At 34.6% G+C, this 22,966-nt stretch overlaps 1 protein-coding gene across 4 annotated transcripts in view; it reads left to right on the forward strand.

Moving 5' to 3' along the window:
- Window positions 1-22,725, forward strand: part of MON2 (MON2 regulator of endosome-to-Golgi trafficking) — a 106,146-nt gene extending 83,421 nt beyond the window's left edge. For all 4 annotated transcript variants that reach the window (XM_012782366.2, XM_012782368.2, XM_076007455.1 and 1 more), the window contains 6 exons: window positions 749-939; window positions 7,977-8,037; window positions 9,495-9,618; window positions 13,095-13,302; window positions 15,957-16,039; window positions 22,032-22,725. In XM_012782366.2, the coding sequence (XP_012637820.1) occupies window positions 749-939; window positions 7,977-8,037; window positions 9,495-9,618; window positions 13,095-13,302; window positions 15,957-16,039; window positions 22,032-22,195 (831 nt within the window). In that variant the 3' untranslated portion in view covers window positions 22,196-22,725. The remainder of the gene's footprint in view (window positions 1-748; window positions 940-7,976; window positions 8,038-9,494; window positions 9,619-13,094; window positions 13,303-15,956; window positions 16,040-22,031) is intronic.
- The last annotated feature ends 241 nt before the right edge of the window (window positions 22,726-22,966 follow it).

Genomic DNA, 22,966 nt, shown 5'->3' on the forward strand with positions numbered 1-22,966 from the left:
AATGATAAGCATACACTCTGAGAAATGTGTTGTTAGGCAATTTTGTCATTGTGTGAACATCATAGAGTATACTTGCACAAAGCTAAATGGTATAGCCTACTACACACCTAGGCTATATGGTATAACCTATTGCTGCTAGGCTATGAACTTGTACACAACATGTTACTGTAGTGAACATTGTAAGCAATTATAACACAATGGTAAGTATTTGCGTATCTAAACATAAAAAAGGCACAATATTTTTCACTGTGTTATTATCTGATGGGACTGTGGTTGTACATGTGGTCTATCACTGACCAAAACATTATTATGTAGCACATGCCTGTGTAAGCAATATTGACTTCTTTTGGTTGGGAGATCCATCTCAGCCAAATTATTTTTTGTTAGGAGAACTATGGCAGAATTTTCTAATTCCATAACATCAGGTCAAGAAATGCTGAAGCATTGTCAGTTTCCTACTCTCACACTTAACTTTTCAGATATATCCCTATTTTTTATGATGAAAAACTGAGATTCAAAAAAGTTGCTACTTATTCAGGGTCATTATTTAAAAGATGGAGGCAGGATTTAAAAGTGTATCTTTCTAGGCAGTAGGGTTTGAGGGAACCATGTCTAAGAACTGGTGTTTCTAGAAAATATCCTTTTTTAAATGTGAAAATACCTATGCTATTTTTCTCTGTTATCGTTTTTTTAAGTAAAGTTGAATATGTTTTAATTAATACTTACATTAAACTGTCTTTATTTTCAGACTCTTAGGGTTCCTCTCAGTTTGAAGTATTCCTGCCCTTCTGAAAGCACATGGAAACTAGCAGTATCTTCTCTCCTCAAAGTTCTTTCTATCGGGCTGCCTGTTGCCCGGCAGCATGCTTCTTCTGGAAAATTTGACAGTATGTGGCCAGAACTAGCCAATACTTTTGAAGACTTTCTCTTTACTAAAAGGTCAGCTTATCCATTTTTAAAATTAAGACAGTCTTTCAAGCAGTGGCATATTATATCTACAATTTCTCTAAAAACAGTTTTTATTCATTTAGAAAGTAATTGATTAAAGTTGATAGGTTATATACAAAACACAACGACAGGATTAGGCATTTATCCAGTGGGTACATTATCTGTGAACATTGGAGATTTTTGCTTTTTGCAGTGTTTTTGGTTATAAGACAGGAATCTTACATATACGACCACATGAATGCATCATAAGAATTTTAACTTAATGAAACTAAGAAGATCCTTTTTCTTTTAAGACAGTCTCACTTTGTCAGTGGGGCTAGAGTGCAGTCCATTATAGCTTGCTACAACCTCAAACTCCTGGGCTCAAGTGATTCTCCTGCCTCAACCTCCCAAGTAGCTGGGACTATAGGCGTGCACCACCACACCTGGCTAATTTTTCTATTTTTTATATAGATAGGGTCTTGCTCTTGTTCAGGCTGATCTCAAACTCCTGGCCTCAAGCAGTCCTTCCACCTTGGCCTCCCAGAGTGGTATGATTATAGGTGTTAGCCACATCACCCAGCCAGAAGATCCATTTTTAAATCTCATGCCCATTTGGCATTACAATAGGCAAACAATTTTAGAAAATCTGTGTATATCAAGAATAAATAGGATCAGTGGCAAGATAATAATCAGCTCTTTAAGATGTTTAAGTTTGTCAAAGAAGAATGGAATTTTCATTGTATGGTATCCAATTGAAAGCTTATGTTAAGGATGCAATTTTGACTCCTCTTCCTCGATAAAGTAGAATAGGATGACTGGAATACAGAGTCCTTTTTTTTTTTTTTTTTTTTTTTGAGACAGAGTCTCACTTTGTTGCCTGGGCTAGAGTGCCGTGGCATCAGCCTAGCTCACAGCAACCTCAAACTCCTGGGCTCAAGCGATCCTTCTGCCTGAGCCTCTCGAGTAGCTGGGACTACAGGCATGCACCACCACGTCCGGCTGATTTTTTCTATATATTTTTAGTTGACCAATTAATTTCTATTTTTAGTAGAGACGGGGTCTCACTTTTGCTCAGGCTGGTTTCAAACTCCTGACCTTGAGCGATCCACCCTCCTCGGCCTCCCAGAGTGCTAGAATTACAGGTGTGAGCCACCACACCCAGCCCAGAGTACATATTTTGAATGAGGAGTTTGCTAAAGTCCATCTAGAGCTGTGCTGTCCAATACAGTAGTTACAGATGACTAATTAAAATGAAACTTTAATTAAATAAAATTAAAATTCCTTTGTCTCACAAGACACATATTAAGTACTCGTTGTTGGGTGTAACTAGTGACTGTCACATTGGACAGGGCAGATTATTGGACATTTCCATCAGCACAGAAAGTTTTGTTGGGTAATGCTGATCTAAAGTGTGTCCTTTTATTAAAGATGGACTTACCTGTAATAGCTGTGATAACCAGGCAATCTTCAGTCGTTCTAGCACAAGTAATTATCCTTTGTGCTACAATAGTGAAATTCCAACAAAAATTTTAAAATTTTTTATTCATGAGTCATTTTTTTAAAGCTATATAGTTACAAACATACCAGGTACTGCTATATAACCATTTCAAATTATTAGTTTGAAACCACTTAAATTATCAATTTGATACACTTGTAGGAAAAAAATTACATTGGCACATTGATAATGATCTGATGAGTCTACAACAGAATAATTTAACTGAGGAGATTCTCTTTATCATTCTAATATGGTTTAGTTCTTCAGTAAAGAAAATTTGTAGTATGCAGAAAGAGTAACTTACATTTTTCTCTGTAAAAGCTTATCTGATATTTCAGAATCGGAAATAATAACAGGTGATTCTAATTTCTGTTTCTGTAAATTCAGACTTCTTTTTGCTTTCTTATATACTTCTTAATTCTAGAAATTTTCTTGATACCAATGCAAGCATACTCTTTGTATTTGAAGCAAAAATTATAGGTACTCACAAACCATATTCAGACAAGGTTTGCTTTCATCTTTAAAGTAACCCTGAAAATTTTAGTTCCTTTGTTGACTTGAGAGCTCAAATCACTGTTAATTTGTATCAAATATTAAGAAATTTAAACTATTCCTTTTCTTTCCTAATTATCTGTTTGTATATGCATGATACCCCTATTAATTAAATAGAATAAGCTTTTGAAAATCTGTTTTTTGCAGTGAGTGAAACTTCTTTTAAGAATTTCTTTTCCTATGCCTGAGCCTTTGTTCCATCTTCCTTATTCTCTAGTTTCTTACTGAACATTCATCGTTTCCCAAACTTTGTCTTTATTTTGTTAAATTCAGATTTCTGACACGCTTTTTTATGCAGGAAAGTAGTACTGGAACCAAAGGCCAAATAATAGTATTTTACATTTTATATCATTTTGTATTACTGCAGTTGTAGTATAATTTCATTGAAAATTTTTTGCCAGTTTCAAAGGCTTGAATATGTTGGGTGTGTTGAAACTATATTGCCTAAGAAGCAGCTAACGTAGTGGATAAAAGCACTGACTCAGGAACCAGACTACCTATATTCCAATCACAACTGTACTACTCTGTAACTGTGGTATTTTAGACAAATTATTTAACCTTTCAGTGACTCAGTGTCTTCATCTGTTAAATAATAGTTCCTCAACTCATAGGGTTATTGTGAGGTTAAATAACTTAAAATAAGAGAATGCTTAGAATAGTGTCTTGCATGTAAGTACTTTAAAAATACTTGCTAGCCTATTATTCTTTCTTTCCCTTGAGAGAAAGTGAAACCAGCTATATTTTAAGCCAAAATTCTAAATAACTGGGACTAGGAAGTTTACTTCTAAATTTGGAGTTTTTTGGTTTTTTTTTGAGACAGAGTCTCACTTTGTTGCCCAGGCTAGAGTGAGTGCCGTGGCGTCAGCCTGGCTCACAGCAACCTCAATCTCCGGGGCTCAGTGATCCTACTGCCTCAGCCTCCCGAGTAGTTGGGACTACAGGCATGCGCCACCATGCCCAGCTAATTTTTTGTATATATATTTTTAGTTGGTCAATTAATTTATTTCTATTTTTGGTAGACACAGGGTCTCGCTCAGGGTGGTTGTTTTGAACTCCTGACCTTGAGCAATCCGCCCGCCTCGGCCTCCCAAAGTGCTAGGATTACAGGCGTGAGCCACCACGCCCGGCCTGGAGTTATTTTTAATGACTAAAAAATAATAAAGGTTCTAAATTCTGTCAAGTAACACAGTATCAGTGTTCTAAGTTGTGGTTATTCTAGTTACAGATTTAAGCTTTCTAGTACATGGAGTAGTAGAAACATACTCTAGATTGAGAGTCAGGAAAAAAAAGAAAGCCTCTGGACATTATTGAGAGTTAACATAAATCAATAGTTTGAGATAAGAGAAAGAAAAACACAAAGTTGGAAAACATAAGGATATAATCTAGTAGACAAACACTTGAGGTCTATTAGAAATTCATTCAGCCAACCTTTGAGTTCCAAAACATGGTAGTTGTTCTCTAGGTCTAGGAGACACATTGAGCTAGTAGGAAGTCATAAAACTAAGGATCTGTGGACCTTACATTAAAAATCACTAAGTACTACCCCAAAGAATTGAAAGCACATGTTCGCACAAAACTTGTATACTAACATTCATTGCAGCATTATTCATAATAGCCAAAAAGTGAAAACAACTCAAATGTTCATCAGCTGATGAATAGATAAATTAATTTTGTATATCTATACAGTGGAATATTATTCAGTCATAAAAAAGAATGACATACTGATGAATGCTCTGACATGAATGAATATTCAAAACATTATGCAAAGTGAAAGAAACCAGACACAAAAGGGCATGTATTATACATTGTATATTTATGTGATATAGCCAAAATAGACAAATCCATAGAGACAGGAAGTAGATTTACAGTTCCCAGGGATGAGGGAAGGGGGAAAATGGGGAGGGACTTCTAATGGGTACATAATTTCTTTTGGGGATCATGAAAGTATTCTGGAATTAGAAATGGTGATGGTTGTACAACTTTATGAATATTCTAAAGTGCACTAAATTATATACTTTAAAAGGGTGAATTTTATAGTATGGATTATATCACATTAAAAACATTTTTAATATACCATACAGAGAGAACTGACAAAAAATACTAATAACACTTTGTCCATTTGAAGGCACTTTTTAATTTTTTTAAAATAAAAATCCATGAAAATAATTTTTTTTTGAGACAAAGTCTTACCCTGCCCAGGCTAGAGTGCTGTGGCATCAGGTTAGCTCACAACAACCTCAAACTCCTGGGCTCAAGCAATCTTTCTGCCTTGGCCTCCCAAGTAGCTGGGACTACAGGCACATGCCACCATGCCCGGCTATTTTTTTTTCTATATATTTTTAGTTAGCCAATTAATTTCTTTCTTTTCTTTTTTTTTTTTTTTTTTTAGTAGAGACAGGGTCTCGCTCCTGCTCAAGCTGGTTTCAAACTCCTGACCTTGAGCGATCCACCCGCCTCTGCCTCCCAGAGTTCTAGGATTACAGGGGTGAGCCACCACGCCCAGCTTGAAAAGAATTTTTTAAAAGTTACTTTTATACTTTTCAAACTTAGAGAATTTAAGGATTTTATGTGGCCATTTGTGCCTACTGACCATCTCTCCTTATAATTTATAAGTAAATTCTGCTAATCATCATCATTTTCTAAAGCTCAACCAGTATTTTTTGATACGCCAGTAAGGATACTAATTATAAATTAAAATAGGCCAGGTGCCATGGTTTATGCCTGTAATTCCAGTGCTGTGGGAGGATCACTTGAGCCCATGAGTTCAAGACCAGTCTGGGCAACACAGTGAGACCCCATCTCTACAGTCAATCAATGAATCAATCAAAATAGCCAGGTCTGCTGCACCTGCAGTGCCAGATACTGAGCAGGCTTAGGTGAGAAGATTGCTAGAGTGCAGGAGTTTGAGGCTGCAATGGGCTATGATCATGCCACTGCACTCAAGCCTGGGCAACAGAATGAGACCTGTCAATAAAATGATAAAAATATAAAACATAAAATAAATATATAAAATATAATACAATATAAAGTAAAATACCATTAGTTTCTGTTCTGGGATCAGGATATTCAGCCTGTACACAATCAAATAATTTCCTGATTTTGTGAATCATTGGCATTGAGGAGTAAACCTTTCAGTTTTTAGTTTTGTGTGTTATTCTCTTCTCTTGTCATAAGATATTTTAACAATCCAATTCAGTGTTTCTGATATATGATCCAAATAATATTAGTGTATGTTCCTAATAAGGTTTTCCTTTGTTTCTTTTTTATTGATAATCACCCATCCTTACTTATACCTCCACCATCATCATAAATCTTTTAGTATCACTAAACACTTACATTTATTGGTTGTAAATTAAAATTAAATACAACTTTTATCTATAGAGATGCAGCTATATCTGTGAAGCTGTTTTGATGGTAGTGGTTGTGAAATTTCTGCCATTGGTTCAGGTTTGGGTACATGTCTTTTAATTTTTTCCTCTAGTTCCTATTAGCAGATTATAAAGTTAGTCTAGGACTTGGACACTGAGTCCATCTTGTTCACAGCTGGATCTTGAACACCAAGAATATAGTACCTGATGCAAAGTAGTTGGTACTCGCGAAATATTTGTTTTTTGTTTATTTTTTGATTTTGTTTTTGGTGTTCTGTTTTTTTTTTTGAGACAGAGTCTCACTCTCTTGCCTGTGCTAGAGTGTGGTGGCATCAGCCTAGATCACAGTAACCTCAAACTCCTGGGCTCCAGCGATCCTCCTGCCTCAGCCTCCTGAGCAGCTGGGACTACAGGCATGCGTGCGCCACCACACCCAGTTAAATATATATATATATATATATATATTAGTTGTCCAGCTTATTTCTTTCTATTTTTTTTAGTAGAGACGGGATCTCATTCTTGCTCAGGCTGGTCTCGAACTCCTGAGCTCAAACGATCTTCTGGCTTCGGCCTCCCAGAGTGCTAGGATTACAGGCATGAGCCACCACGCCTGGCCAGGAGATATTTGTTGAATGAAAAATGTGTAAAGCAAACCAGGGTCTGGTGCCCATATAGCCCTAGATACAAAATTGTGTATTATAACTCTAAACCTAAATGTGCTAGTATTACTTTTATATCTGCAACATAAAAGAGAATGATGTAGGCTCAAATATCAGATAAATCTAGGTTCAAATTGTGGCCTAGTCATTTGCTTGCAGAGTATTCTTGGGCATATTAGCCATTCTATACTTCAATTTCCTCTTCTGTCAACTACATGATAATTACTACATGGGGTTGCTGTGGGAACATATGAGATTGATACAGATAAGCTCTTACTAAAGTGGCTGGCTCTCTAATTTTAACATCATTATTGTAAAAATTATTACCATCCTATTCTCAGCTATTTTAAAATAGTTATCATTTTACTGTTTTATAAGTTAATGATCATTTTACTTTTCATTCTTATTATGAGCCACAGAGTCTGGAATCCACCTTGGTTCTCTCAGAACTATTGATTTCCTGGATTCTTGCTAGGACAATTTTTGCTTTAGAAAATCTGAATCAGTCCTCTTTGCAGATGTCCTCTATCTTTATTGTAAAGATCTTAAATGCATCATATTTATTAAAAATTAATGATTAATGGGCCCTCTCCAAGTGAATAATTCAGCAGCTTGACTAAGGCTCTTTTAAATCACTGCCAACATAAATGATAATTTTACCACAGCCACATGATAAAATATCTTTACCTTTCCTTGTTTTTCATTCACAGTACTTAAAGAAGTTTAGTTCTAACATTTTATTCAGTTCAGGATTAGACCAAGTATTTTTGTAATTGGAGTATCATGTTTACAATTAGCTTAGTCATTTAAACTAATGACTTTAATTGATAATATTATCCTTTTAAATAAACAATATCCCAACCTGGGTAAGAAAATACAATTTTTTATCATTTGAATACTGTTTATTTTTTCTTTGTATTTTCAGGGAATATTTCACCTTTAAAAACCAAATGTTTTCTGTATTCTTTTTAGCATACCTCCAGATAATCTCTCTATTCAAGAGTTTCAAAGAAATGAAAGTATTGATGTTGAGGTGAGAAAGCTATTTAAAACATTTTCTTGTGACCATTTTGAAAACCAAATTGTAGAAATGTTAAAACTTATAGCTAAAAGAATAAATTAATGAATTAAGAGTGAACCTGAAAGCATTAAAGCTTTTACAGGCTAAAGGTTGATTTTTAAAGCACTGCCATTTTAAAAATGACTTCCTTAGATTTGTTATAGTCTTGTACTATTTGCATATTGTCTAGATACTTCATTGTGTCCATTTAATAAGTTTAAAAAACAGTGAAATAAATCCACTCAGGGAGCATGTATTTGAGAGTTTACAGTGTGGCAAACCATATGTTTGTGGTTCAAACTAATCAGTAAGTTGCTTGGAGTTTTCCATTTTTAACCAGCTGTACATAAAGCCTGTGTAAATCTTCTTTGTTTGGGGGTCCAGAGGGGGAGCAGAGTCTCACTCTGTTGCCTGGGCTAGAGTGCCATGGTGTCAGCCTACCTCACAGCAACCTCAAGCTCCTGGGCTCAAGCAATCCTTCTGCCTCAGCCTCCTAAGTAGCTGGGACTACAGACCAGCACCATGATGCCCAGCTAATTTTTTCTATATATTTTTAGTTGGCCAATTAATTTCTTTCTATTTTTTAGTAGAGACGGGGTCTTGCTCTCATTCAGGCTGGTTTCTAACTCCTAACCTTGAGCAATCCACCCACCTCGGCCTCCCAGAGTGCTAGGATTACAAATGTGAGCCACCACGCCCAGCCAGCCTATGAAATTCTTAAACAGTATTTTTTAAAGAACATATTTTGAGGATTATAAATGGAATTTAAAGAAGGAATTTTTTTGGTTATAGATTTTGGTGGTGGTGGTGGTGGAGTTCTGGTTTTTTTAAGTGTGTTAGGGAAACTTTTAAGTAAACCCAATCAAATAAATTACTATACATTTAAAAAGCACAGGTATTGTCATATAGATACTTTGGTGCTGTTACTGCATTAAAGCTCTTGTGACATTTTCTTTTTTTTGGAGGGGAAAATAACATACTATATATTAGAAATAAGCTATTTGATAAAAATGAATATATTAATAACTTTAATTTCTCTTATAGCTTATAGTTTCTGGTATAAAAAAGTTATTTAAATTTTATTCTTAATCTCACATTGGATATTTTATTCTAACATGAGTAAATTTCATGTGCTGTTTTTCTCTAGAGAACTATTGCAGTTATCATGCTGAAGATCATTTGTCAAAATGGTTGCAGAGTAAAGTTATGGTATTGACTGTTTTCTAATAAAGTTACTAAGACAGATGAGGGAAGCAGACTAGTAGTCATCCTGTATATTAACATTAAAATATTTGTGTACTTCTTTCAAGGAGAATTCTTTAACTGATTTTCTCTTAAAATCAAATTTTAATTTTACTCTAGAAATTATGATTTGAGTCAGCCTCTTTCAAGAAAAAAGAAAGCATCTGAATTTGCCCTTTTTTTTTTAGGTAGTTCAACTTATCAGCACTGAGATACTACCTTATGCCAATTTTATTCCTAAGGAATTTGTTGGTCAGATAATGACTATGCTTAACAAGGGCTCAATACATTCTCAGTCATCTTCATTTACAGGTATGTTATTTTAATCATTTTTTAAAAAGTATTAGAAAGTATTGAAGTACTTTTAAAGAAATTGACAGTAAAAGTATTTAATTCTATGGTTACGATAGATATAAAACTGGAGAATGGTAAGGACATTTTTAGGAATGTAATATAGAACATTAAGCTTTACCAGGGGAAAATGTTGTGGATGTTCTGTGGGTATAGGCAGTCATATTTACAAACTGTGATGAATTAAATAGAAAAGCACTTTATGGAATCTATGAAGTCATTGCAGGCTGACACAGTGACCAGTTTTTGAAGTCACAGATTTTTGGAAGGCAACATAATATAGAAAACAGTGAATGTATATTCTGCCACCTAATAGTTGGTTAGCTGCTCTGAATCTCAGTTTTGTAATCTTTAAAATGTAGATATTAATACCAACCTTTCAGGACTGTAAATTGCAGAGTTAGTCTATTAAAAAAAGAATAAAATGGCTTAGCATTTGTTAAGGGAACGAACATTTAGTGAATGCCAACTATGTACAAGATACGCTAGAATGTTATCTCATTCCTCACAACATTTCTATAAGGATAGGTACCCGCCATATTATAGAAAGAGAAATGGGTTTAGAAAGGTTGAAAAAATTGCTCACAATCTTCAGGCTAGAGGCCAGTTTAACACTTAAAAAGAACTGCATGCTGCTTTTTATTATATCATGCTGCCTTAATTGGGAACTGATATATAAGTTGCTTTTTGCTATTAGTTCTCTTTTTTAAACCTGAGCTCAAGTCTTAAATGAAATTGCAGCATCATAATGTGATTTTTTTATATGAGATGATTAAAAAATTATAAATTCATGCCATGCATATCCTTAATCCTCAGGATTTACTGGAGCTTTGACTAGCTTTTACTTTTTGTGCTGAGCAATTTAAGGAGCATTTGTGTACACAGTTTGACCACTAGATGTCTCTCATACTTACTTCTTAAACGAGTTCTTCTAGCCCAATTTTAAAAACTGGCCTGGTAAAGTGCAGGTTTAACAAACATGAGAACCTCAAAGAAAAAATGTTAAAGCCCACTTATCTTAATATAGTCAACTTTTTATTATTAAGGGTGTAAAAATTTCTAGATAATTTTTATAAAATACACATTAAGAATAATATTCAAAATTAAATATGAATATCCTGAGCTGAATAAGGGCTATTGAGTTACCAGTTATACTTTTCTGGTAGTGTTCCAATAATATCTCTTGCTATTTACAGTATTAAATGTACCAGGACAAGAAAGGTGCATGGACATTATTCCAATGACTTTGCCATAGGTCACAAATGTCTTCTTTAAACATATACAAAGTCATGCCTTGCTAAAAAAGGCTATAAACACAGAGGTTCCAGTGATCACTGGTTCTCCACTCTTAAGTATGATCTGACAGCCAAAGCTCACAGATGTTTTAGGAAATCCTCCAACACAAAAGAAAAAGTCCAAAAAAATAAAATAAATAGAGTAAAAGAAACTGGGAGAAAACAGATAAAACGCAGAGGCATAGAAAACAAAACCATAATTATAATTAGGATGGTCAAAAACATAAAAGATTTCACACCCATGAAACAAGAAAAAAATGTTATCAGAACAAGAAAAAACTCATAGAAAACTAAAAATTGATGGCTGAAATAACAATGAAGAGTTAGAAGAAACATTAAGGAAATAATTTGGAAAGTAGAGCAAAAACAAAAATGTGGACAATATGAGAAGAGAGAAATAAAATTAATCTAGGGAGTTTAACATTTGACAAAAGCCTTCCAGAAAGAGAGAACAAAGAAAATTGGGAGAAAATTATCAAAGCAATAAACTGAAGAACTTAAGAAATAAACCTCCAAATTAAAAATGTTCACTCAGTACCCAAAGCAGTGAAAGAAAAAAGACCCACATATCATCATGAAATATCAGAATACCTGAGATAATGAGAAGATCCTAAAAGATTTCAGAAAGAAAAAAAAAAATTCAACATGAATTAAACAAGAACTGTAACAAAATGACATTGGAATTCTCAGTAGCAGTATTGGATGCTAAAAGACACTGAAGCACTAGTTTTATTTTGTTGTTTGTTTTTTGTGTTTTTTTTTTAATTTTTTGTTTCTTTTTTTTATTTCGGCATATCATGGAGGTATAGATTTTAAGGTTTCAGTAAATGCCCTTTCCCCCCTCCCCCCTGAAGCACTAGTTTTAGAGTTATAAATGGCAAGGATTTTTTAACACAAAGCTTGGTACCCAGGCACACTATTGGCTGAGGAGGAGTGTAGAACAGGTAATTGTCAAATTTCAGCATGCATCATAATCAACTAGAGAACAAGTGATTGCTGAGCTGTACCCCCAGAGTTTCTAATTCAGTAAGACTAAGATGAAGCATGAGAATTCACATTTCTAACAAGGTCTCTGGTGGTAATGATGCTACTGAGAACCACACATTGAGTACCAGAGTAAAATAAGGACATTTTCAGAAATATAAGTTCTCAGAAATTTTACTTTCCATTTGTTCCTTTTTAGAAAGCTATTAATACTTCAGAACATGCTTCATGAAAACAAAGGAATTAACCACGAAAAGAGAATGCATGAGATCTAGGAAGTAGGATCTAACACAAGAGAAAATGAAATAGGCCAGGCGCAGTAGCTCACGCCTATAATCCTAGCACTCTGGGAGGCTGAGACAGGTGGATTGCTCAAGGTCAGGAGTTCAAAACCTGCCTGAGCAAGAGTGAGACCCTGTCTCTACTATAAATGGAAAGAAATTAAGTGGCCAACTAAAAATATATATATAGAAAAAATGAGCCGGGCATGGTGGCACATGCCTGTAGTCCCAGCTACTCGGGAGGCTGAGTCATAAGGATTGCTTGAGCCCAGGAGTTTGAGGTTGCTGTGAGCTAGGCTGACGCCACGGCACTCTAGCCCAGGCAACAGAGTGAGACTGTCTCAAAAAAAAAAATTAAAATTAAAAAAAGAAAATGGAAACAATTCCCAGGGTAATGGTAAAAGTCTAGTTCCAGGCTATACCGAACAGAGAACAACTAGTCCAGACTAGAGCAGAGGTCATGTTCCAGGAAAGAAGTTAATTGGAGAGGGGAAAAAGACAGTGAGAGAGATTATTGCAAGTTTGACCATGTGGAAAACCATTGTGAAGTATATTTTATAGTGCAGTTGATGGGAAAGACCAAGACAAGAAAAAAGTTGAAGTGATGAGGGTAGACATGTTTTTGATTTTGTGAGGAGGAAAAATTGTTTCTCTCTCTCTCTCTCTTTATATATAGATATATATACACACACATACAAACACACATACATGTATATATATAATTTCACCATATATTTGTTACTAGTTATAGGTTATTCATAGATACCTTTCATTAGATTGAAGAATTTCCTTCTGTTCTTAGTTTGCTACTGAGAGTTATCATTTAAGCCGCATTGATTTAACTTTTATTAACCATCAAAAATTGTTAATTTTACAGAAGCAGAGATTGATATTCGTTTGAGAGAAGAATTTTCTAAAATGTGTTTTGAAACATTGCTTCAGTTTTCCTTCAGTAATAAAGTCACAACACCTCAAGAAGGCTACATCTCACGAATGGCACTCTCAGTGCTTTTAAAGAGGTCCCAAGATGTACTACATCGCTATATTGAAGATGAAAGATTAAGTGGTAAATGCCCTCTTCCAAGGTATATATTTTATTTTATTAAAGAAATGCACTGATGTCATAATTATTAATAACAAGGAAAGCTCTGAAAAGCAAGTGTTTTCATAAGTGATCTGAACTAACCTAGGTTTGTTTATAATTTTATTTATTCCATTTATTTATTCCATTATAAATATTCATAGTTTTGCTGCAGATATATTAATGTGTTTATTAGGGGGTGCTTTTTCAAATCCCTCATGGAGGTTAAGTAATAATCTCTCTCAAATGAATAGATATACCAAATTAACTTTCTGAATCTAAAAAAAAATAATTGAATTCCAAAATATGTTTTCTCCCAGAGATTTTGGAATAAGGACTTGTGGATCTGTATGAGCACATGATATTATTTCTCTAGTGTGAACATCATAGATAAACCATATTCTAGGAGCATCTTTGTTTTATAGTCATTTCTAGGTTTCTCTCTACATTGGCTAGCTGTATCTTAAGGTCGTCTTTTCATATAATCAGCTTAATTAAGCTCCTGAACCTAAACTGATTTCTTTCTTACCTGTCCAAGCTGTGTCTGTGGAAGGGGCTCTAAGCCTTTTTGGTGAGCCAAGGCTAATCACAGTTGGAGTATAAACCAGAATCCAGCAAAAAGATGCAGTCATAAACTAGGATTCGGTTGCAACTCTGTTTTTTAAATGTGGAAATTAGAGTTTAAGGCGAAGCAAATAGAAAATAACATGGGAAGACAAAGTTATCAAAGTCAGGAAACAGGAAAATCATTTTGGTTCCCATCTCATAAGGTAGTATTGGAGAGGCAAATTACTTGCCTTAATTATTTGTGCACATTCTTATTTACTTATAATAAATTTCTGGAGTTGGAATTGACCTGTCGGAACATACAGACATTTTAAAGCTTTTGATATATGTTACCAAATTGCCTACCAGAGATTTGTACCTATTTATATTCTCCCAGGAGTATATGAGTGCCCCTTTTCTCAGTTTTTAGCATTTTTTAATTATTTGCCAATTTATCATTTATTTTATCTTTTTGTAATTTGATGAATGAAAAATAGTCACGTAGTAGTTTGCTTTTATTTTTTTTATTTATTTATTTTTTTTTTTTTGAGACAGAGTCTCACTTTGTTGCCCGGGCTAGAGTGAGTGCCGTGGCGTCAGCCTAGCTCACAGCAACCTCAAACTCCTGGGCTCGAGTGATCCTTCTGCCTCAGCCTCCCGGGTAGCTGGGACTACAGGCATGCGCCACCATGCCCGGCTAATTTTTTTTTATATATATATATCAGTTGGCCAATTAATTTCTTTCTATTTATAGTAGAGACGGGGTCTCGCTCAGGCTGGTTTTGAACTCCTGACCTTGAGCAATCCGCCCGCCTCGGCCTCCCAAGAGCTAGGGTTACAGGCATGAGCCACAGCGCCCGGCCTGCTTTTATTTTTTTAATTACCAATGCTTATTAGCCATTTGTATTTCATCTTTTAGAATCCAGTGTATTCTGAATTTCTAGAACATACATTATAATTCCTCGTATTCAAATTTATATACAAAAACATTCCAAAGACAGGTATTAGTAATTTGGTTATGGGCATGATTAAAAATTGATTAATCAAAATTGAATTCTGAAGTATACTTGGAAATGCAGTAATAAAGTTGCTTTGAATGGAATATTATTTATTATAACATTGTCTTCAGAAAGCTACTTTCTCTTCTTTTTTATGTTTTAAATATTTTCTTTTTAACTACTGCCTTTAAATTGAGCCCAATTTATAATTGTCTTCTGAAGTTATATTGTATTATTCTGTTGCAGTATCGTTAAATTCTAAAGCTACATTGTGACACAATAAAATACTTTTATGCTTACAAATGGAAGACTTGAAATAGAACCCTGTCATAGTATTGGAAAAGTTCTATCTGTAGAACTTTCTCTGGTATAATACAGATTCATACCAGGAATAGGGTAGAATGAGAGAGGGCTAGAGAGCAGAAGAGTTTTATTTCTGTCGGGAAAAGGAAGGGAATCAAGCTACTTATTGATCCTTTATTCCAAGTTCATTCTTCATTGCTGACATCTCCAAAAAGTGTCAACTTAGGACTGGTTTTGAGCATTTTTCTTGTTTGTAGTATTAGAAAGTTAAATAAGTACCATTGTAATTTTGAATGTACTTTTAACAGCATGGTAAAATATGTGTGCCAGGTGGTATTAGTAGTCTTTGTTTCTATTTAAGCTTTGGGAAATCTCTTTTAGTATAATTAGTGGAAAAAAAAACTTTTGTATAGATATTTTGTAAGTATATATTATAAAAAATTTTAATTTTAAGTAGTTATGTGAAATATCTTCCAAATAAATTTAGATTAGTATGAGTAGATTGCATCCCTCCTTTTTAATTGATAACTTATGGTAGGAACAACTACAAATCCGATCATACACTGAAATACATATTAGTAAAATGTTTTTTGCTTTTATAAGAATTTAAAGCTAACATTAACTTTGCATTATGTTGTGTTTACTGTTTTTCCAAAGTACATTTGTACAAATTTATATTCTCCCAGGAGTATATGAATACCCCTTTCCTCAATTTTTAGCATTTTTAAATTATTTGCCAGTTTAAAAAAAATATACACATGGCATATTTGAAAATCTTAATAATTTAATAATTTCCCATCTCTTTTTTTAGGCAACAAGTAACAGAAATCATATTTGTTTTAAAAGCAGTCAGTACTCTGATTGATTCACTTAAGAAAACTCAGCCTGAGAATGGTAAGTGCTTAGAAACTCATTTATTCTAAACTCATAATGTTTATGTTCTATTTGTGATGTATGTTTGTATTACTATTAAATGAACTTAATTTTAGAAATATAGCATCCAGCAAAACATCAAGTCCATTAAAATGTCAATTAAGTAAAATTAATTTGTAATGTTTTAATTGTTTATGTAACGGTTTAGCTAATTTTTTTCACTAAATTGGTCTGAATTCAGGATACTGCTTGACAATTCATATCTCATATTTTTTTTTTTCTGAGACAGAGTCTCACTCTGTTGCCAGGGCTAGAGTGCCGTGGTATCAGCCTAGCTCACAGCAACCTCAAACTCCTGGGCTCAAACAATCCTTCTGCCTCAGTCTCCCAAGTAGCTGGGACTACAGGCATGTGCCACCATGCCCGGCTAATTTTTTCTGTATATTTTAGTTGGCCAATTAATCTTTCTGTTTTTAGTAGAGACGGGGTCTCACTCTTGCTCAAGCTGGTTTTGAACTCCTGACCTTGAGTGATCCTCCTGCGTTGGCCTCCCAGAGTACTAGGATTACAAGGCATGAGCCACTGTGCCTGGCCCGTATCTCATATTTTTAATGTAGAAGATCATTTTCTTCTATTTGTACTGATTTACTTTCTAGATATAAACTATATAAATAACTTTGAATCATTTTTATAGATCTTTCTCATTTGTTTTTCCTTTCCTGTTACTCATTCTTGTCCAATCCATTTTTTACATTATTGCCAGAAATAATTTTTCAAAGCACAGCTTTTCTTATTTATTTTTTTCAGCCCCTCAAAACAAGAAAGTTTTTCATTTGCTTACCAAATTGCAAAGAGTACTACAATCTGACTTCATTCTATTCATGCTTTATTTCCCACTAGATTTCATTTAACTTACTCTCCTACTAAACTAAAATTCTCCATCTTCCCAAAACTGCCAACCTTTTGCTTATTTCATTTTCCTGCCTATTATCCACCTAGTTGGAATACCACGCCCCTTTTAAACTCTGTTTTTAATCTCTTAAAGGCAAATCATTTCTCTTTTCATTGAACTCATAGCACTTTTATGTATACCTTTGTCTTGAAGTATTCTATTTGTATTACAATTATGTGTGTACATGACTTGTCTCCCCTTACATTGTAAGATTCTTGAGAAGGTTTTTGGACCATATGTTGTTCTATTTTAAATCCCTTGCTTTTCAAAATGTGGTTTGTTGGACCAACCACTGGTCTTAAGAGTTTGTTATTGGTCCAGGACAAGATAAAGAGCTGGCACCATGATATAAATCAGTCGTGTTACACTGATTTAAACACACTATTTGATTCAGCTGACATTTTTTATACAACAAGACTTTGTTGAAGAAGAAAGCAGTGTGGGCTGGGCGCCGTGGCTCACGCCTATAATCCTAGCACTATGGTAGGCCGAGGTGGGCGGATTGCTCAAGGTCAGGAGTTCAAAACCAGACTGAGCAAGAACAAGACCCTGTCTTTACTATAAATAGAAAGAAATTAATTGGCCAACTAATACATATAGAAAAAATTAGCCAGGCATGGTGGCGCAGGCCTGTAGTCCCAGCTACTCGGGAGGCTGAGGCAGCAGGATTGCTTGAGCCCAGGAGTTTGAGGTTGCTGTGAGCTAGGCTGACACCATGGCACTCACTCTAGCCTGGGCAACAAAGCAAGACCCTGTGTCTCAAAAAAAAAAAAGAAAGTAATGTGTTGATTTATATTCTGGCGCAAGCTTGTTATTTTGTAGCAGACTGGCACTTCAAGCAGTATTACTTTTAATACCCAAGAAAAATGGAGATTCACAGCAAATGATTAATAAATGAGTTTCAGGATATTTGTTCTTTTCAACTATTATATAAGTGAAGTAAATACATATTTTTCTGGTTTTAAAATTTACTCATTGATACTTTAGCCTATAAAGGGTGAGTGTTATACTAAATCTTTTTTTTTTTTTTTTTTTTTTTGAGACAGAGTCTCACTCTGTTGCCTGGGCTAGAGTGCCGTGGTATTAGTCTAGCTCACAGCAACCTCAAACTCCTGGGCTCAAGGGATCCTCCTGCCTCACTACAGGCATGTGCCACTATGCCAGGCTAATTTTTTCTACATATTTTTTGTTGTCCAGCTAATTTCCTTCTATTTTTAGTAGAGACAGGGTCTCAGTCTTGCTCAGGCTGGTCTCAAACTCCTAAGCTCAAATGACCCACCCGCCTCGGCCTCCCAGAGTACCAGGATTACAGGTGTGAGCCACTGAGGACTATACTAAATCTTAAGAAGTAGTACACTTGTAATTTATTCAACCCAAAAGGAAGGATGGGATTTCTAGGAAAAAGCCTGGGGCGGTGTCCTGAATTCATTCAATCAGAGTGCAGATTTGGATTTTCTTTAAAAAAATGTTCTGGTTGATTTTTCAGAGAGGCAACCCATGCATTGACTTCCTTAACACCAGTAAAAATTGGTATTAAATCACAGGATAAGCCGGGCGCGGTGGCTCACGCCTGTAATCCTTGCACTCTGGGAGGCTGAGGCGGGCGGATTGCTCGAGGTCAGGAGTTCGAAACCAGCCTGAGCAAGAGCGAGACCCCGTCTCTACTATAAATAGAAAGAAATTAATTGGCCAACTAATATATATATAAAATTAGCCGGGCATGGTGGCACATGCCTGTAGTCCCAGCTACTCGGGAGGCTGAGGCAGGAGGATTGCTTGAGCCCAGGAGTTTGAGGTTGCTGTGAGCTAGGCTGACGCCATGGCACTCACTCTAGCCTGGGCAACAAGCGAGACTCTGTCTCAAAAAAAAAAAAAAAAAAAAAAAAATCACAGGATAAAATTTGATTCTTATTATAAAAACATATACTTAAAGACAGAAACAGGAAATACTGTATTTTCCATGTTACTGCCATAGATATAATACATGTAGCTAGTATATTTAAATGGATAGTATTGCTTGATTTTGTATGATCTTTAGATAGCTGTTAAGAATTTAACCAGAAGCTAGGCAAAGCAGCACATGCTTGTAGTTCTAGCTACTTGGGAGGCTAAGGCAGGAGGATGGCTTTGAGCCTCAGGAGTTTGAGACCAGCCTGAGCAACATAGTGAGACCTTGACTCTTTAAAAAAAAAAATTAACCTGAATATATATAAAGGGAGAAAAAGAAAGGAAAACTTGCAAAGCCCATGGGCCATGGGTAGGGCAGTGTAGTAATTATATTAATAGATGATCTAACTAAATTAATGTTAAAAATTGTTTAAGAGAGTTTGAATTATGCCTCTGGACATGTGAAGTGAAAATTTAAATTGAGTGCAACTATACAAGATGATTGTGATATTATAACCTATTAGAAAGGTACAATAAGCTTCATTGAAAAACAGAAAGAACAAGATAACTTAAGAATGCCTGGCTTTCCTAGCAAAAATATGTTGGATCACTCATAGCAATTCCAAGCCTAATTCAGGAAGTTGGCTACAAGGTGTAGAGTCAATATACTCAAAATCTATTTAGAACTTTTGTTATTTGTTTTAGGGTGTTTTCATGGAAGAGGAGGCATTTGTTGAACTTATTTTTTGTTTGGAGAATTTTTTTAATCATTTTACTTGATTTTTATTTAAAATCTTAAATAGATAGTATACATATACATGATTCAAAAATCCAAAAATAAGTCCAGGCACAATGGCTTACACCTGTAATCCTAGCATTTTGGAAGGCTGAGGCAGGAGGATCACTTGAGCCCAGGAATTTGAGACCAGCCTGAACAACATAGTGAGAACCCTGTCTCTACAAATCATTTTTTAATATTAGCCAGGCATGGTGGCATGCACCTGTAGTGCCAGCCACTTGGGAGGCTAAGACAGGAGGATCACTTGAGCGCAGGCATTGGAGGTTGCAGTGAGCTATGATGATGCCACTGCACTCTAGCCCAGGCAACAGAAAAAGACCCAGTTTCAAAAAATAAGAAAAAATCCAAAAATATAAAAATATATATAGGGAAAAATTTTAATATGATCTTTCCCCTATTCTCTATCTCCCCAGTTCTTACCTCACCATTGGCAACCATTTTTGTTAGTTTGTAGTTGCCTCCAGATTATTATGTAAATACAAAATACAAATTCTAATAACCCCTCAGTTTTATACACAAATAATACATAATAGCCCCATATCATATCTACTATTCTGAATCTCTCTTTTTTTTTCCACTTAACAGAATATCATGGAGATTCTTCCATATCCATTCATACAGCTTTTTCATTCTTTTTGATAGTTAAGCCCAAAATCTTCACAAAGATATATGGTGGGTTTTTTTAAAATATTTTGGTTTAAGAAATTGGAATAGCTTCCTTTGAGTTTTATTTAAGATGTTGTTTTAATGTATTTTTATGTTTTTCTGTGATAAACCAAAAATTCATTTAGTCAGTTGACTTTCCATCTGGGACAGCCTACATAGGTTTCAATCTGTATAATCTTGTGTTAAATGATTAGTGTAAAGTTTCACAGAAGATAACTGGAGCAGATGGTTTTAAACTTCTTAGACCAGTGGTTTTTAGACTTATTTTTGTGTTTTCTGTTAAGCAGCAAAATTCTTTTACAAATGAAATGTGATATGAATTCTTAACATATAAAACAGCCCCCTTTCTTCTTCCCATACCCACTCCGAGGAAAAGAGGTTTCCCTGTTTGGGAAAAGATGTTAAATGAAGAAACAGTTCAGCATTTTCAAGATATATTCTACGAAATGAACATTAACGATGAGTGATGTTAGTAGATATTGCATAGAAAAAAATTCTATAATCAAAATATTTTGGAAACCCTTGCTTAAAGTTAAATCTGTTCTTTGACTACAAACCCATAATTAATATGAACTATTATTCTCCAAAAAGAGAGAGATATACAACATCTGCCAATCTTACTTGACCGTGAACTTTTTTTCTTTTTTTTAAAACATTGCAAACAGAGCCCAGGAGATGAACTTTTTCTTAAGAAGTAAATTGAGAAACACTAGTTTAAGAAATTCATTCTTTTATTGTACTGTGAAAAATGTTGAAATAAAGAGAAATTAAATGACTTGACTAGGGACACCAAGCACTGCCTTTTTTCAGAAAGAATTTTAGGCAGTTGACACCCAGTAAGTTGCAGTGAAAAACAAAAACTCCTTACACCTAGAATAGATTTATTCTTTCATACTATACTGCCTCCCAGAGTTGAGACTTATTCGAGGAAACGTTGACTGACTGTCTAGCAAAAATCTATCAGCAGGTTTGTTGTGTATTGGGTGCTCAACACTATTTTTACTTACAGGAAAACAGAAATGTAATATGTGATCTCAGAGTATAAGAAGATTATTAATTGGGATATAACACTTTTGCCCATTCAAAAAATAGCATTCAGCTGCATGCTAGCTGTTCATGACAGTGGTGAGAAAGGCAGACATGGTCCCTCCCCACTAGAGTCTACATCTAGTGGTATATGTTAAAGGTTAGCAAGAAGTACAGTAGAAGAATGGATCTATAAAATCAGTATTAAGGACATTACTGGAAAAATCATTGAATATTTTATATTTCAAATTATTTATGGTTTGACCAAACAACCAAATAAAAAACTGAATTGTTTCTATGGTTCTTGAGATGTATACTACATTCTCTGGCAGTTGTACTGAAAATGACAAAGGTTTGGATTATTCTGTATTACTTTGTTAGCTTCTAACAAAGCCTTCACAAATTGAATCACCATTTTAAAAATGTGCTTTATCAAATTATTTAGTATTGATGACACACTGTGATGACACTCTGCACACTGATCATATATTTTTCCCATACCTTATTAAATATAGCAAATAAGTTTCCAAAGATAAAAAAATGAAAAGATATGAGCATGTAGAATCTTCATGTTTCAGAATTTTTTCTTTACATTGCATTTAAAGGATTGTGTTTATGTTAACTGGATAATCTCTGCTATTTAAATCTACCCTTTTTTGAGGTTTTATGCTTTTGCATTACAGTTGATGGAAATACCTGGGCACAGGTAATTGCCTTATACCCAACTTTAGTAGAATGCATCACCTGCTCTTCTTCAGAAGTCTGTTCTGCACTTAAAGAGGCACTAGTTCCCTTTAAGGATTTCATGCAACCACCAGCATCCAGAGTTCAAAATGGAGAATCTTGACCAGCTATGTTATATTTGAAGGAAGAAAGATATCCTAAAGAATGTTTGCTCCTAAGTGAGTCTTCTGTGAGAAGGACATTTCTTACCACAAATAATTCTTGGCAGCTGTTGTTGGCCTCCTTTAAATTGTACTTACCTGGGTTCAGTAATTCACATTACAAGCTTACACGTCAGCAGAGGCTCTTGAATGAGTAGCAGTGCAAGCTTTTAATAAATTAAATGGGTGGGAGGGATAGTTAATACGACAGTATACCTGCTACTATGTCTTCGGTTGGTGATTTAAAAGTGAGCTTATGTACAGTTTGTGGTGTATGTGTTAATGATGTACTTTTTAAAAAGAAAGAAAAGATATTTCAATTCAGTCAGATTTATTAGGCTGGTGTTTTTGCACCCTTTTTCAAGTACAAAATTGTACTAGAATTTTATGCAAGATGGTACTGTAACATTCCATATTATCTATAACCAGCCTTTGTAAACAAAGGGAACTGATATACTTGTGTGTATAATAAATGGTACAGTTCTGTATAAAATAGTTGCATTTATTATTTAAATTTTTAAAATATGGATAATGTTAAATGCTTGAAGCTGTATTTATTACTAATACAAAATTGTTTGCTTACATTTTTATAATTTGCCTTATGCGGCAGATAAGCTCACCATATGATCATGCATTTAGCTTCATGCTTATTTTAAATGTATTAGTGACAATTAAATATCTGACTAGAAAGATCATGTAAACATAGCAGCAAATAATTTATGATTTGTTGATTT

Source organism: Microcebus murinus, chromosome 10 (assembly GCF_040939455.1).
Source record: "Microcebus murinus isolate Inina chromosome 10, M.murinus_Inina_mat1.0, whole genome shotgun sequence".
Classification (NCBI taxonomy): Eukaryota; Metazoa; Chordata; class Mammalia; order Primates; family Cheirogaleidae; genus Microcebus; species Microcebus murinus.